General features: G+C 34.5%; 1 protein-coding gene across 2 annotated transcripts in view; it reads left to right on the top strand.

Moving 5' to 3' along the window:
• LOC311296138 (complement factor H-like) overlaps nucleotides 1-14,775 on the top strand; it is a 118,123-nt gene that overhangs the window by 43,801 nt on the left and 59,547 nt on the right. Inside the window, exons 8-18 of one of the 2 annotated variants that reach the window (XM_084417800.1) lie at nucleotides 4,674-4,850; nucleotides 5,957-6,133; nucleotides 6,215-6,376; nucleotides 6,514-6,693; nucleotides 7,606-7,782; nucleotides 7,864-8,025; nucleotides 8,163-8,342; nucleotides 9,493-9,684; nucleotides 9,792-9,983; nucleotides 12,975-13,160; nucleotides 13,318-13,591. In XM_084417800.1, coding sequence (XP_084273926.1) covers nucleotides 4,674-4,850; nucleotides 5,957-6,133; nucleotides 6,215-6,376; nucleotides 6,514-6,693; nucleotides 7,606-7,782; nucleotides 7,864-8,025; nucleotides 8,163-8,342; nucleotides 9,493-9,684; nucleotides 9,792-9,983; nucleotides 12,975-13,160; nucleotides 13,318-13,511 — 1,979 coding nt within the window. In that variant the 3' untranslated portion in view covers nucleotides 13,512-13,591. Of the gene's footprint in view, nucleotides 1-4,673; nucleotides 4,851-5,956; nucleotides 6,134-6,214; nucleotides 6,377-6,513; nucleotides 6,694-7,605; nucleotides 7,783-7,863; nucleotides 8,026-8,162; nucleotides 8,343-9,492; nucleotides 9,685-9,791; nucleotides 9,984-12,974; nucleotides 13,161-13,317; nucleotides 13,592-14,775 lie in introns of those variants that run through there. The other variant, XM_084417799.1, reaches the window with a different exon arrangement.

Genomic DNA, 14,775 nt, shown 5'->3' with positions numbered 1-14,775 from the left:
CTCAGCAAAAATAAGTCACCTTTTCAGGATACTGTATTTTAAAGATAATTTTGTAAAATCCAGATAAACTGTACAGATCTTTATTGGAAAGGGTTTAAACAATGTTTTTCATGCTTGTTTACTAAACCTTAACAATTATTGCACATGCACCAGTAAAAAAGTCCTTAAGACACAAACAATTTACAGAGAACTGAACAAGTTATGATAACTGAACTGAGCTGGACGATGACATCATTTCTTCAGAACTGCTTTATAGATAAAATGAGCTAACCTAATAATTGATGATCTTTACAACAGAACTGAATCGACACAGAACTAACTTCAGCTGAACAACAGCCGAAACTGACTGCTACTGTTGATATTGCCAGCCTGAGTTTCCCAGTAATGTTTCCCATTCCTAATCCAGTCCGACTTCTGACCTGTAATGCTGCGTGAATCATAATCATACACTGTTCGCTCGTTGGCCAGAGGAGAACTGACCCCCGACTGAGCCTGGGTTCTCCCAAAGTTTTCTTTCTCCATTCTGTCTCCTGATGGAGTTTTGATTCCTTGCCACTGTTGCCTTGGCTTTTGGCTTGCTTTGTTGGGGACATTTAATATTCAACAGTATTATTGATCTGCCTTACTTAAGGTGGATGGTGATGCAGTTTTCTTCTAGAAACAAACTTTGTTGTATTATTTTCATGTTATCACTGTGAAGCTGCTTTCATACAGTCTGTATTGTAAAAAGTGCTATTTAATTAAATTTTAATGTCTGCTCGAGCACCAGACTTTTCAGAATTTTCACCTGCAACAACCGATCATATTTTCATCAATACTTTACTCTCAATAAAAGAAAACCAACCAATATGTAAACCTCTTAGTTTCATTAAATGCAGCATGGCAATAAGACAAGTAAAATTTCATTTGCTTTCTCAATTTTTTTGCAAATATTGTAGCACTGATATCGTAACCTTCAGCCCTGTTATCAAAGTTATGATAAGGAAATATGATCAAACTATTTTTTCTCTCTCAGATTTTAGTATGTTTTTCGGTCATTACAACTACTACTGTAGCACCTACTGAGGCTTAATTGTATGCTAAATTTACACCCCTGTTGCTCATTCTGGATTTCTTTTTTTATCAAATGAATTTTTATAAATATATTATGAAATCACATGTCAAGGTTTTTATTATTTGTCACAAATTTTGGAAACAGCATTGCCAAAAATTTAAACCTCATTGAAATTGAAAAGAACATTAAATGACTCAAATAATATTTAGTTTGACATGTAGGATAGATGAAAAAAAAAAAATAATAATTTTGATCCTATTCATGCCAAAACTCAGCACATGACAACCATTTACTTATAAAGGTAAAGACCTTTGAGTTTAACATTTCAATGTTTACCAAAAGTCCACACCGTAAGATCCCGTAAATGACATCCAGTTTTTACGGTTTAAAAAAGACAAACATTTTTTTTTTTTTTTTTCAGTGTGAGATAAGGAGGGCAATCTAGGTCATCTAGACTCTAGAGACAACAACAGTTGTTGTTTTTTTTAGCACATACTGATACTTTAAGGGTCAAACTCTTCTTTTACCTCAATGTATGTTTTAGTAACATAAGTATTATGAAACAATCATTAATTAATTAATGTAATAATGTTCTTCTTTAAATGTAAAGAACACTAGTCAGTGAAAAAAAAATCTAAATCTAACAGGTTTAACCTGTAAAGCACATGGGAACACGTCAAATATTTTAGAACTTTCTTTTTGCTTCCTGTTTATATGTTACATAAATGTCGTGACTTACAAAGATTGACTTGTCTAGGGTAACTTGTCCTTTGGTTTGTCCAGATGACAAAAAAAAAAAAAAAAAGCTACTTGTGATGTGAACTCAAAATGAGAATTCCTATCTTTTGGTGATTTTCCTTTAGTTGTGCGCAGAGTGAAGGCAAGCTATTATTTTTGAGGTTAATGTTATTCATCTTAATATGCTTTTCAATTAGATTTTTTTTTTTACTTGAAAGCAAATGAAGCAAGGTTGTAGAGTTACATTCAAGCTATATTAAGGTATAAATAAATAAATAAAATTCACAGGATTTTTTTTTTTTTATGTCATTTTTGTGATCAAAGATGATTTTTAAGGGATACAGTTATTGACTACAGGGGGATTTTAAACAAAATATCCTTCTGCACATCCACAAAGTGATCTGGTATAAAAGAGTCCTTCTTTTGACTTAGTAAATGATTCACTTTTTGATTCCCCATCATACAAACAGAGTGAGAAAACAAGTTACAGTCATTTGTGAAATGAGAGTTCAAAATGAGAGTTCCTGTACAATTCATCAGCTTTTCCTGTTTTCTATTTTCTGTTACTGTTGTGCAAGGTCAAGGTGAGTTCATTCATTGTTAGAATGTTATTCATATTATATACACATCCAACACTTTTAAATGACCTTAAGTGGTTTTAAATAGTGTCGACTACTACATCTTTGTGTAACGTTTGTTTGTGCTTCTCAGAATGTCGTTGAGAGGATATTATATGAAAAAATAGAACCAGTTTGGAATATTATATTATGAATATTGAAACAATGAAAGTGAACTGCGTGCCAGGTTTTACTGGTATAGATTCACTGCTGGCAAAATTGGCTTTCAATAAAACATGGCTGCCTATTCAGCAGAAAAAATGTGAATAAAATTGAAATCAGTGCTACATGACTAGAGAAAATGAAGAAAAGGGCTGTTTAATGTTTTTTATTATTATTATTATTTATTATCATTATTATTTTTATTATTATAGAAATTATCAGAATTTAGATTTTATTTAATTCTGAGTGGATTATTCTCCAAATTAAAAGTAACAAAATAAAGAAGCTGAATTTTAAATATTTGTTTAAAAGTTTGAAAGTGTTGTGAATCTTCTTCAATCTCACTCATGTCCAATGCTCTATGGGACAGATTAATTCACCACAATATACTTTATGATTTGATTCAAGAAGAACATAAGCGGACAGTGAAAATATTGCTTGTGCACAGAGTGGTCTGGTGTAAGAAAACCCTCTCTTTGACTTTGATAAATGATTAACTTGTTGATCCCCAAGCAGACAAGAGTATCAGAGACAGACCAACAAAGATACTTGTGAAACTCCTCGGCTTCGTCTTTTGGTTGTTTTTCTTTAATGTCTTTTTCATTTAGATTTTATTGACTTGAAAATAAATGTTAAATGATATGCACTTCCCAAAACATTTAACTTTTAACAGCAAATGGTGATTTTAGTCTTATATCAGGGTCTGAGTTTGTTTTTGGAGCAACAGTGTTGTATACTTGCGAGAAAGGGTAAATGTGCTTTATGCTTTTTATTCTCTTTATTGTATGAAATGTATCCCCAAATGTGCTAAATCTGGCTGGACTCTGAACCCAGAATGTGATGGTAATACACCAGTGTTACATAACAAATAATTAATATGTGAAATAACACTAAAATCATTCTATCCATAGCTTTCATTATGCAAAGAAACTCTAGTGTCACACTGAAACATTCTTAAATTAGATAGCCATTAACCTTAAATTCAAAACTGAATATTAAAATAAAACACGTATGTAGTTAATAAACTAATATTATATATTTCCAAAGCATTCAAGAAAATATTTGCTTGATCTTTTTGTTCTAAATGATGAAAGGAGTCAACAATATTTGTAAAAGTTGAGAAAATGGAATGAGATTATTTACTTTCTTCCTGTGATGCTGAAAGTGTCCAGCTGATGTTGTTGTTTTTTTTATTTTTTTATTATTGGGGAAAATCATGAGGCAACAGCATTTGCTGAGCATTATTATTTGGTAACTACAAAATCAGCTAAAAAAACCGACTTACTAATAACTACTTTCTAATAGCTTGCTTAATTTCCAGATAATAGTTTAGCAAATATATCTAAAAGTTCTCAAAATAGAAAATGTGCTTATACTTATTTAGGGACTTATTCAAATTGTACTCTATTTATGGTAAGCTGTATTTTTTCCTATTTTAGGATTTAAAAAAAAAAGAAGTAAATTGTCAGAATCGTTTGTTTTCCCCAAAAGACAAAGCATGCAAATCCAGTTTCACACATTTGTTATGTTTCATCTCTTCTTACGCTTATTTCTACATAATTATGTCTTGTACAGAAGTAACTTGTGAGCTTAAGTCAAGCACATTCGGAGTAAAAAAGATCAACCCAGAGGGAAAAACTATTTTCAGAGCTGGAGAAAGTGTGGAGATCACCTGCACTGAAAAATCCTGGATCTTTCAAACAAAAGAAACCATCAAATCATTTACATGTCGAGAGAATGGGCAGTGGGATTATCAGCCTGTTTGTGCGGGTAAGATTATAGAGAAACACTTCTGCATTTATTGCTGAACTTACTGCATGATATTAAAATAATGTAAATCTTGTTTCAGAAATTAGATGTGAAGTTCCACGTGACCAGCATGTGTCTAGGCCAGAATATTTCTTCTGGGGAGATCTGAAATTGGGAGTAAAAAAATCTTACTATTGCATGTCTGGATATGATCAAATGTCAGCAGAGGCCACATGCACTCGAGACGGATGGACACCAAAACCACTGTGTGCTGGTATGGGCTGATATTAAATCTTACAATTTGTGCATATATTATGAATTCAAATTAGAATGATGATATTTTTGTTTTACAGTAAAAATGTGTGCAACACCAAACATCCCAAATGCAGAGATTGTGGGAGATCAGAGAACACACTACAACATCAATTCAAGAATACGATATAAATGTCGTCCTGGGTTTGAACCAGAGCAGCCTGTACAAATCACCTGCAATTCCCAGACTGAATGGACAGGCATACGACAATGCACTGGTATGATTTTTGTATCATTAATGATGAATTGGTTTTATTTATTATTACTATCACTTATTATTATTCTCATTATTATTATAAAAAATTATCAGAATTTTGATTTTACTTCATTCTGATTGGATGATTCTCCAAATTAAATGTAACAAAATAAAGACACTCAATTTGAAATATTTATTTAAAAGTTTGAAAGTGTTGTGAATCTTCTTCAATCTCACTCATTTCCAATGCCCGACAGATTGATTCACCACAATATACTTTATGATTTGATTCAAGAAGAACAAGAGCGAACAGTGTAAATATTGCTTGTGCACAGAGTGGTCTGGTGTAAGAAAACCCTCTCTTTGACTTTGATAAATGATTCACTTGTTGATCCCCAAGCAGACAAGAGTATCAGAGACAGACCAACAAAGATACTTGTGAAACTCCTCGGCTTTGTCTTTTGGTTGTTTTTCTTTAATTGTGGCCAATAAGGCAAGTTCTTTTTGTTGTTGTTATTTATTTAAATGTCTTTTTCATTTAGATTTAATTGATTTGAAAATAATCGTTATATTATATGCACTTTCCAAATCATTTAACTGTAGCTCTAGAGAGTGTTGACTAGTTGTGCAAGTACTTCAGCATTTAATATACACAGTTGTGTCGTTGTGTGACGTTTGTGCTTCTCAGAATGTCTTCGAGAAAACATTAAATATGGAAACTTAGAACCAGTTTAAAAATCTTCATACGCTGATGGTGAAACAGTGATAGTGAACTGCATGACTGTTATATTGTACTTGTGTAACTGGTCCGATTCGACCTGCTCCTTGCTGGATTCGAACCGGGGACTCTGATGTGGAAGGCAGATATGCTAACAAGGACTCTAAAGACCACAGCCTCTAGTGTCAATTGCTAGTGCATCTCTTGAGGCCAGGGGAGTGAGGTTTACACGCACAGCTCTTACTGTACTATGACAGTAAAGAATGTAAAAACATTGTGTTCACAGTTTCGTCATACTGCCTTTATCTTGAATTTTTTCAATATCCAATCAAATCATTATACATCTACATAATGACGACTCAAAACAAATGAGATCAGAATGTTTATGTTTTTAAACTGTTTCCTCGCAGCAAAGCAGAAATCGTGCCGTGATCTATCCGTGGTAAACGGGTTGATATACAGCCACCCCTCCAATGAGGAAGAAATCTTTTACACCTGCAACACGGGTTATAAACCCTTCACTGGGAACTGGTGGGATTCAGTGACATGTAGGAAAGGCTCTTGGTCTGAAGAACCTCGGTGCATCCGTGAGTTTTATTATTGTCAGTCTCAGGTGTTAGACGAATGATAGTGTACTGAAATGTGTTTCCTGTTTTCTGTCTTTACAGGGGAGGAAGAATGTGGTGCTTTTCCCAGTGTTCACCATGGAAAACTAAAGCAAAGCCTTCGTGATCGAGGAACTGCTGAAGTGGAATGTGATCCAGGGTTCATATCAACTCAAAGCTTCATAACATGTATCAGAGGTACATGGGAGAAACCAGTTTGTGAGGGTGAGCTTCTCAAACTCCTATTGTATTTTTGTGGGGAGCAGCGACAGCATATAGTGGAAAATAGACACTATTTATTGACGATGTTAATCTGGATCATACTGGATTTCATGAATTTCCATAAACATTTTTTTTTTTAGTGGATGTCAGTTGTAACATTCCTCCAAAGGTGGAATATGCATTCATAACATCTAAACCTGAAGAATTTTATGTAGATGGATCAAGTGTAACATATGTATGTCGAAGATCATATTTAATGAATGGGAAGAGTACAGTTTTCTGCCGCAATGGAGCTTGGGAAGAAACACCAACATGTGAAGGTAAGGTTTTGATTGGTTATGATAACTGACTTTTAAAACTTCTTACAGATTACAGATTTGACCATCAAGAGGAATAACATCAAGTCCCCAGATAAGTTTGTCATAGTGACGACAATAATTATAAAATAAATCAAAAACCCTGTGAAATCATAATTTGAGTTTTTGTAGGCTATTTTTTGTCCATCTGCACTAGATTAATATGTTATTGTAATAAAAACATTATCAGCTTGCTGGTATACTGGATGACTCATCCTGCGCTACACAGTTTTCTGTCCAATCAAATGCTCTCTAGAATTTAGAAGTTTTAGTGCCATTGTGCTATAATCCTTTCTTATAAAAAAGTTCTAACCTGAGAAAAAGGATTGTGAGATTTAAAAATGGTCACAATAATCCTCAGTGAAATCGGCAGACTGCTGATTGGTCAGAGAGAATCGTCACTATTCACTGCGTCATCATTGCACGCACCAGACGAAGTATCCTGAATAAAAAACAGCAAAAACAAAAAAAACATCCAAAAACAGCATACACTCGATTTCCTCCATTGTCCTGTGTGTGTGGGTAGCGGCTAGCGGGTGTGTGTCGCGTAGAAGATTACGTCACGGCAGTTTCCTGCGGCGTCGCTATGACGACCAGGTACTATTCTGCAATGGAAAACAGAGTGAAAAGCGAGCTGAGTCGAGTTGAGCTGGTACTGGTAATGGAAAAGCGCCATTACTGTACTATGACAGTTACACTTGTAAAGAATGTAAAAACATTGTGTTCAGTTTAATTTTTGTCTTTGAATTTCTCTCAGTCATACTGCCTTTATCTTGAATTTTTTCAATATCCAATCAAATCATTATACATCTGCATAATGACAACTCAAAACATATGAGATCTGAATTTTTATGTTTTTAAACTGTTTCCTCGCAGCAAAGCAGAGATCGTGCCGTGATCTATCCGTGGTAAACGGGTTGATATACAGCCACCCCTCCAATGAGGAAGAAATCTTTTACACCTGCAACACGGGTTATAAACCCTTCACTGGGAACTGGTGGGATTCAGTGACATGCAGCAAAGGCTCTTGGTCTGAAGAACCTCGGTGCATCCGTGAGTTTTATTATTGTCAGTCTCAAGTGTTAGACGAATGATAGTGTACTGAAATGTGCTTCCTGTTTTCTGTCTTTACAGGGGAGGAAGAATGTGGTGCTTTTCCCAGTGTTCACCATGGAAAACTAAAGCAAAGCCTTCGTGATCGAGGAACTGCTGAAGTGGAATGTGATCCAGGGTTCATATCAACTCGACGCTTCATTACATGTATCAGAGGTACATGGGAGAAACCAGTTTGTGAGGGTGAGCTTCTCAAACTCTTATTGCATGTTTGTGGGGAGCAGCGACAGCATATAGTGGAAAATAGACACTATTTATTGACGATGTTAATCTCAGTCTTACTGGATTTCAAGAATTACCTTTAACATATTTTTTTTTAGTGGGCGTCAGTTGTAACATTCCTCCAAAGGTGGAATATGCATTCATAACATCTAAACCTGAAGAATTGTATGCACATGGATCTAGTGTAACATATGTATGTCGAAGCTCATTCTTAATGAATGGGAAGAGTACAGTTTTCTGCCACATTGGAACTTGGGAAGAAACACCAACATGTGAAGGTAAGGTTTTGATTGGTTATGATAAATGACTTTTAAAACATCTTACAGATTTGTAACGTCTTACAAAAAAAAAAAAAAAAAAAAAAAAAAATATATTGTATGTCAAAAAGAAGAGAGACTGTTAGATATTTGACAATCAAGAGGAATAACATCAAGTCCACAGATAATTTGTGGTGGGGACAACAGTAATTACAAAATCAATTTGCTCTGAAGACTCAGCAAAATCATAATTTGAGTTTAGTCCATGTGCACTAGATTAATATGTTATTGTAATGTTAAACATTATCAGTTTTAGCTGATATATGCTGGATGACTCATCCTGCGCTACACAGTTTTCTGTCCAATCAAATTATCTCTAGAATTAAAATCAAATGAGTGTTTTAGTGTCATTGTGCTATACTCCTTTCTTATAAAAAAGTTCTAACCTGAGAAAACGATTGAGAGATTTAAAAATGGTCACATTAATAAACCAAATGATGATAGCAACTCTTTAAATAAAGTAGTAGGGACACTAAGTATAATGTACACACCTGAATGCATCTGAAGCTATTAATGAGGGAAATCTGACTCCACAGTCTCTCTCCACATATATTTTTTTCTTTTTTTTTGGCACATGAGAAAGATACGAGTATGAAAATAAAGAAATTCTGAAATACAAGTGCATAGAGCTATTCAATGAAATTCCAGAAGGACGATGAATCTGTGAAAATGGAAAATGGAGTGAAAATTTAAGAGAGTCACTTAAAATTTAATGAATCAAAAATCACATTTACTTACATAACGGTAAAAATGTACTATACATGACAAACATCAGCTGGGACTGATGGTGAATTAAGTGGAAAAATGTCATTTGCTTTATTAATTTATTTGTATCACTAACAGACCTTAGTCAGGACATGCATTATATTGTATATTGTATTTTATTATCTTGAATTTTTTATGAGGTTGTTAGGGATAGATGTATACTCCATTTTAAGCTCAGTTTTCTTTACTGTAACGCTGCTTGTTGAATTTATGACAAAAATGTAATTGTTATGCTAAACCACTACTTTTGCAAAAGTAATTAGCATAGTTACTCTTGAACACTGGGCCACAAAGTATAAAAGCTTCTGTGTGGATAAATATGTGATTTAATGTCTGCTTTCTCTAGAGGTAACATGTCCTCTAAACACAACAGTGGAAGACTTAAAAATAAAGCGATTCCCTGATATTGAGGGTCCCGTCAAACCTGGACACAAGTTAATGTTTTCATGCAATGGACAAGGGCTGATATTAAAAGGACAGAGAGAAATCACCTGTCAGCCAAATGGAGAATGGAGCAGCCCTTTCCCTAAATGTGAAGGTAAGGACACAGAATGTAAAAGCTTTGGATTGGACAAAGATAGATCAATGATAGATCTGTTGTTCACATGGAGGATGCTTGATTTATCAAATCTTTATGTTCTTTAGAGGTAATGTGTGTCGCAAACCTGCCAGTAAACATGAGATCAGACGGACACCCGGGGCCTGAGGTTTCAATCAGACCTGGACACACAATAACTCTTTCATGTGTTGGGAAGGAAACAAAATTACATGGACAGAGTGAAATCTCCTGCTTGCCAAATGGAGAATGGAGCAGCCCTTTCCCTAAATGTGTAGGAGGTAATCCTTATAAATATATGGGAATATACTTATAATGCGATATATTACATAATACATTTCCATAAAGGGGAAAGTAGTGCTTATATTTTTCAATATACTGCAATATATGCATTGACCGTGTATGGCTATATATTGATACATATAAAATATTTAGAAATTAAGGCAAAAATAGCATTACATGTAATATTCATAAAGTTGTATCCTTTATTGTGTACATATATTTCACATGCACGTTCCCATATAAATGTGAATGTATGTACAAGCATGTTCCCAGCATGCTTTGCTTCTGACTGTTAAAGGAGAGTACATTTTACAATTAAGTGTTATTTCATGTGTTTTGGTCGATATTACTGTGATGTAGTGGGGGAGCTGCTAGTATTTAATGTTCTGTTATTTTGGAATTTAAAAGGTTTTCTGTTATGTGTTTTGGGGGTTATTGTGCTGAAGAGTAGAGCCTGTGGTTAGTTTGACAATAATTGGCAAAACACCATTAAGACTATGAGCCCTATCATACACCCAGCGCAATGTAGTGCCAGGCAAATGTTTTGACGGCCTGCGCCACGTTGTCTAAATAGCATATGCATGTGCGCCCATGTGTGTGCTGGTCTGAAGGGAATGGGAGATGAGACTCTGATTGGTTTAATGCACGTAAAGCCTAAAACACACCCATTACTCATTAAGAGAATAGGGACAACCCTCTTAGACCATACGCCGGGCGCGCCGACCATTTTTCCCGTCGTTAAACTAGCAAAAGTGGATTTGGACACACATTAAGTACCTTAGTACTAAGCACTTTAGACCATGCGTTAGATCGTTAAAATAGGGCTCTATATGTTAATATATTATTTAAAAAGTAATGGCTGTGCACTCCTATGCACAGTGATAATGTCTTTGCTAAATACTTTAGTACATGCAGGTGTGCATGTTTTTTTTGTTTTTTTTAGATTGAAAATATGAAACATTTATGATGTAAATAATTATAAAATATAAGAAAAGTATTACATTATATATTTCTCTATAAAGCCTATGGGCCCTATTTTAACGATCTGAAACACAAGTATCAAGCGCGAAACGCAAGTAACTTTGTGGGCGGGTCTTGGGCGCTGTTGCTATTATACCGGCGGGATAAATTACTCTTGCGCCCGACGCAAATCTAAAATGTGTTGGTCTGAAGTAGCTTCATTATTCATAGGTGTGGTTTGGGCGTAACGTGAAATAAACCAATCAGAGCGACATCTCACATTCCCTTTACAGTTTTTTACAATCACTTTGCTACTATTTTCAGAACCTTGATGTCATTTTTCAAAACTCTAGACACAAAACTCAAAACGGTTATCACTTGTAACACAGGCTGTCTAATGTTCAAAACATTGTGCATTCACATCTTTAAAGAAATCTTGCACTTGCACAATCATTGGTTCAATAAACAAATTTACTGTGAAATACCATTGAAACATAACTATAGATCACCCACCCACAAGCAACCGATAGTTTCACTGTGTCATTGTTTGTTTGTACAATCATTAAATATTGTAGAACAAAATAGGTGATACAGGTTTCATTATGGTACTACATGTACAGTAAATACATCTCTGTAAAAGTACTGCAGTAGTAGAGAGAATACTACAAACACAGTGGAATCATTGAACAAAGTTTGTGATATATTGATGCAAAACATTACAGTACAATCACAACATAGGTTTATTTGAATCAAAGCAAAAATAATTAGCTATGAAATAGAAAAGAAAAGAAAAGAAAAGACAGTACTGTAAAACATCAAATGCAGTGTTCCTCAACTTGCTTGCTTGTACTGTAAGAAACAAAACAGGAGTGATTACTGTACTTCTACATTGTCATCAACTCTGTGTTGTTCTGAAAATAGTAGCAAAGTGATTGTAAAAAACTGTAAACATGGAAGATTGTTTGTCTGTTTCTATACAACTATGCATTGAGTAGTAGAAGTGACATTGTATGGGGATGGAGAAACCCACCCAAATTAGCTTCGGTTAAACAGGCGTATAATAATTTGGGTAAATGTGTAAGCTAGATTTATGTCTATTTTTTCACATCTTCATGGACACAACAATGATTTCCCTCGTGTGTTAATATTTTTCCTTGTAATAATGTATGATTTGCAAAAATGAAAACTGCTGCTTCTGTGTAGATGAGAGAAGCAAAGTTTATGTGCGTTGTGCACACGCTACATTGATTATGGTCAAGCATGCTCCCTTAAAATAGCATATGAATAACATGCGCAACATGCCTCCTCTTTTCGCTGCACCGCCCCAGGGAGCGCAAGTTCATTCCCAAGTTTACCAACGTGCGTCTGTGGAGGGAAAAGTCCGCTGTGCGCGGGTGCAAAATAGGAATGATACATGCGTCAGTGTACAAAGTCAATTGCGCTGGGTGCAAGATAGGGCCCTATGTGTGTTTATACTGCATGTGTAAATATATCTGCAATATATTTATTCACATGCATGCAGTACCATATCTTACATCTATATATTATGAAGTGTACTGAATATAAAATTACAAACATTATGATATATTAGTAAATATTTCAATATATGAAAAGCGGCAATTATTTATGTATTTTTCAATATATGGTGATATATTAGCACAATATATTATTCTGAACATTTTCAAATATGTCGTTAAATCGTTTAATATATTGATAATTTATATATAAGGAAATATATTTTCTTTGCATAAGGTAAGGTTCACAGCAGGTTTAGTTGAGTTTTATTTGCAGTGTTTGCAAGCATCACTATTGCTCATATTAAAGCAAATGCTCAACTTTGATACGTAATTCATCGACACATCATCTCTCTTGATTTGGGCCAAGAAGATGTCCTAGCAACCACCCAGAATAACCTATCATTTTTCTTTTGATAAAAAATTAAAACAGACCCAAACACCATACAAGGGTTAATGTAATTTGCCAATTTTTGTGGTGATCTAAAAAAAAAAATAACTTTGCTTTGCCTTCAGGGAAATGTGGGCCACCACCGCAAGTGGACTCTTCAGATACAACAGAAATGACAAAACGTGAATACAATTCAGGGGATAGTGTTGAATACGTCTGCTTTAATAAATACACACTGGATGAGCGTCACCCCTACTCCAAATACATGACCTGTGAACAAGGCGAATGGAGAGGGAATATTAAGTGTTTGAGTAAGTATAAACACTAAACCATACATCAAAGACATGTAAGGCTTTTCTTACTGTATTTAATTTTTTTAAAGTTTGATGTAATCTTGTAGTTGTTCTGGTTCTGATGAATCAATTAATGTATATTGTAACAGTGACAGTGAGATGTTGTTTGTTTCAGAGCCTTGTTCAGTGACGGTGGAGGAAATGGATACAAGAGGTATAGAGGTGCGATGGCGTCCACGGGAAAAGATATTCTCACCACATGAGGACAGAATCATCTTTGCATGTCAGTGGGGCAAATATTTAATAGGCAGTATCTCCCTAATACAATTCTGTAATGATGGAGTGATGAATTTGCCTGAGTGTGCGTGACAAGGAGAATAAAACATCACTGATGCATCAGCTGTACTACTAATAAAAAAACAAATCAAAATAAAACCTTTTACAATTCAGTTTCTCTGTTTTGTAATTCAATTTTCTCTGTCTTGCAATTAAAACTAAATGAACGATAAAATCATTGTTTAAAATGTGCTTTAAAAAAACGCTATTACCTTATTTAATGGCAGCTAAGTGAGCATGTGTATAAACAAATAAATTAAAAAAAAGCCTGTAAGAACAAAGAGAAAAATAATAAAATATTTTTACTATCACGCAAATACAGGGGAAAGAAATACATTAAACTTTATTTTTGCTCTGTGCTGTGTTTTAATGTTAATCAAACAAAGGACAAATATATTAGGCCTACTCACTGCTCTTGACTAAATAAGTTACATTTTGTGACTTTACAAAAAGATCCATCTATATTTAACTTAGTAATGAATAGGCTATGCAGTGTTTTTTTTTTCACATTTGATTACTGTAGTTTTTGTTGGAGTATCAAAATTGGAATAAAGAATTGATATTTCACTGGAACCACTGAGCCTTTCTGGAGTTGATCTAAATATGTGATGTGCTGTTACAGTTTTTTTTACGATTGTTTACACACTAAAATAAAAATTTCCACACAATTTGCAAAATTCTACTCCAATGAGCAAAACACCTCCACAGATTTGCACAACATTACACACAATGTCTGCTTCACCCTTTTTGCAAAACATTACACACAGTGATTTGTAAAACTCTACACACATTTTCACACCTATATGCCAAGTTCACACTGCACGATTTTCAAAGTAGTTGGGTCACTGTTCTTTTCACACTGCATGACTATCTGGGGTAACATTCAATTGCTGGTGTGTTCACACTGCACGATGGATCAGCGGCAGGGGGTTTCACACTGCATGACTTTACAAAAGAAAGAATCCCCGACAACTGTCTGGTCCGCAAACTATGTTTCACAACCAAACACATGCAATAAGGAAATAAGGCAAGATCACGCGTGCGTACATAATTCCTTACCAAAACTTGGTAACATAAAAACAGCCTTATAGGCATGGCCTACACATAGTAACATTTGTAAAACGGATCATTCTTATCTAGCCTAGACTATAGACTATATCACAGGCCATTTAAACATTTAAAATGTGATCACAAAACACGAAACGGTCCCATACGAACAGCATAATATTCACAATAGTAGGCTACAGACAGTAACCAAAAACAAAAATATAAAATCTATTCGATTAGGTAATATTAT

The sequence above is a fragment of the Rutilus rutilus genome (genome assembly GCF_951802725.1).
Source record: "Rutilus rutilus genome assembly, chromosome: 8".
NCBI classification, from domain to species: domain Eukaryota; kingdom Metazoa; phylum Chordata; class Actinopteri; order Cypriniformes; family Leuciscidae; genus Rutilus; species Rutilus rutilus.
Note: the sequence above shows the minus strand (reverse complement) of the source record. Positions and strands in the feature narration are given on the sequence as shown.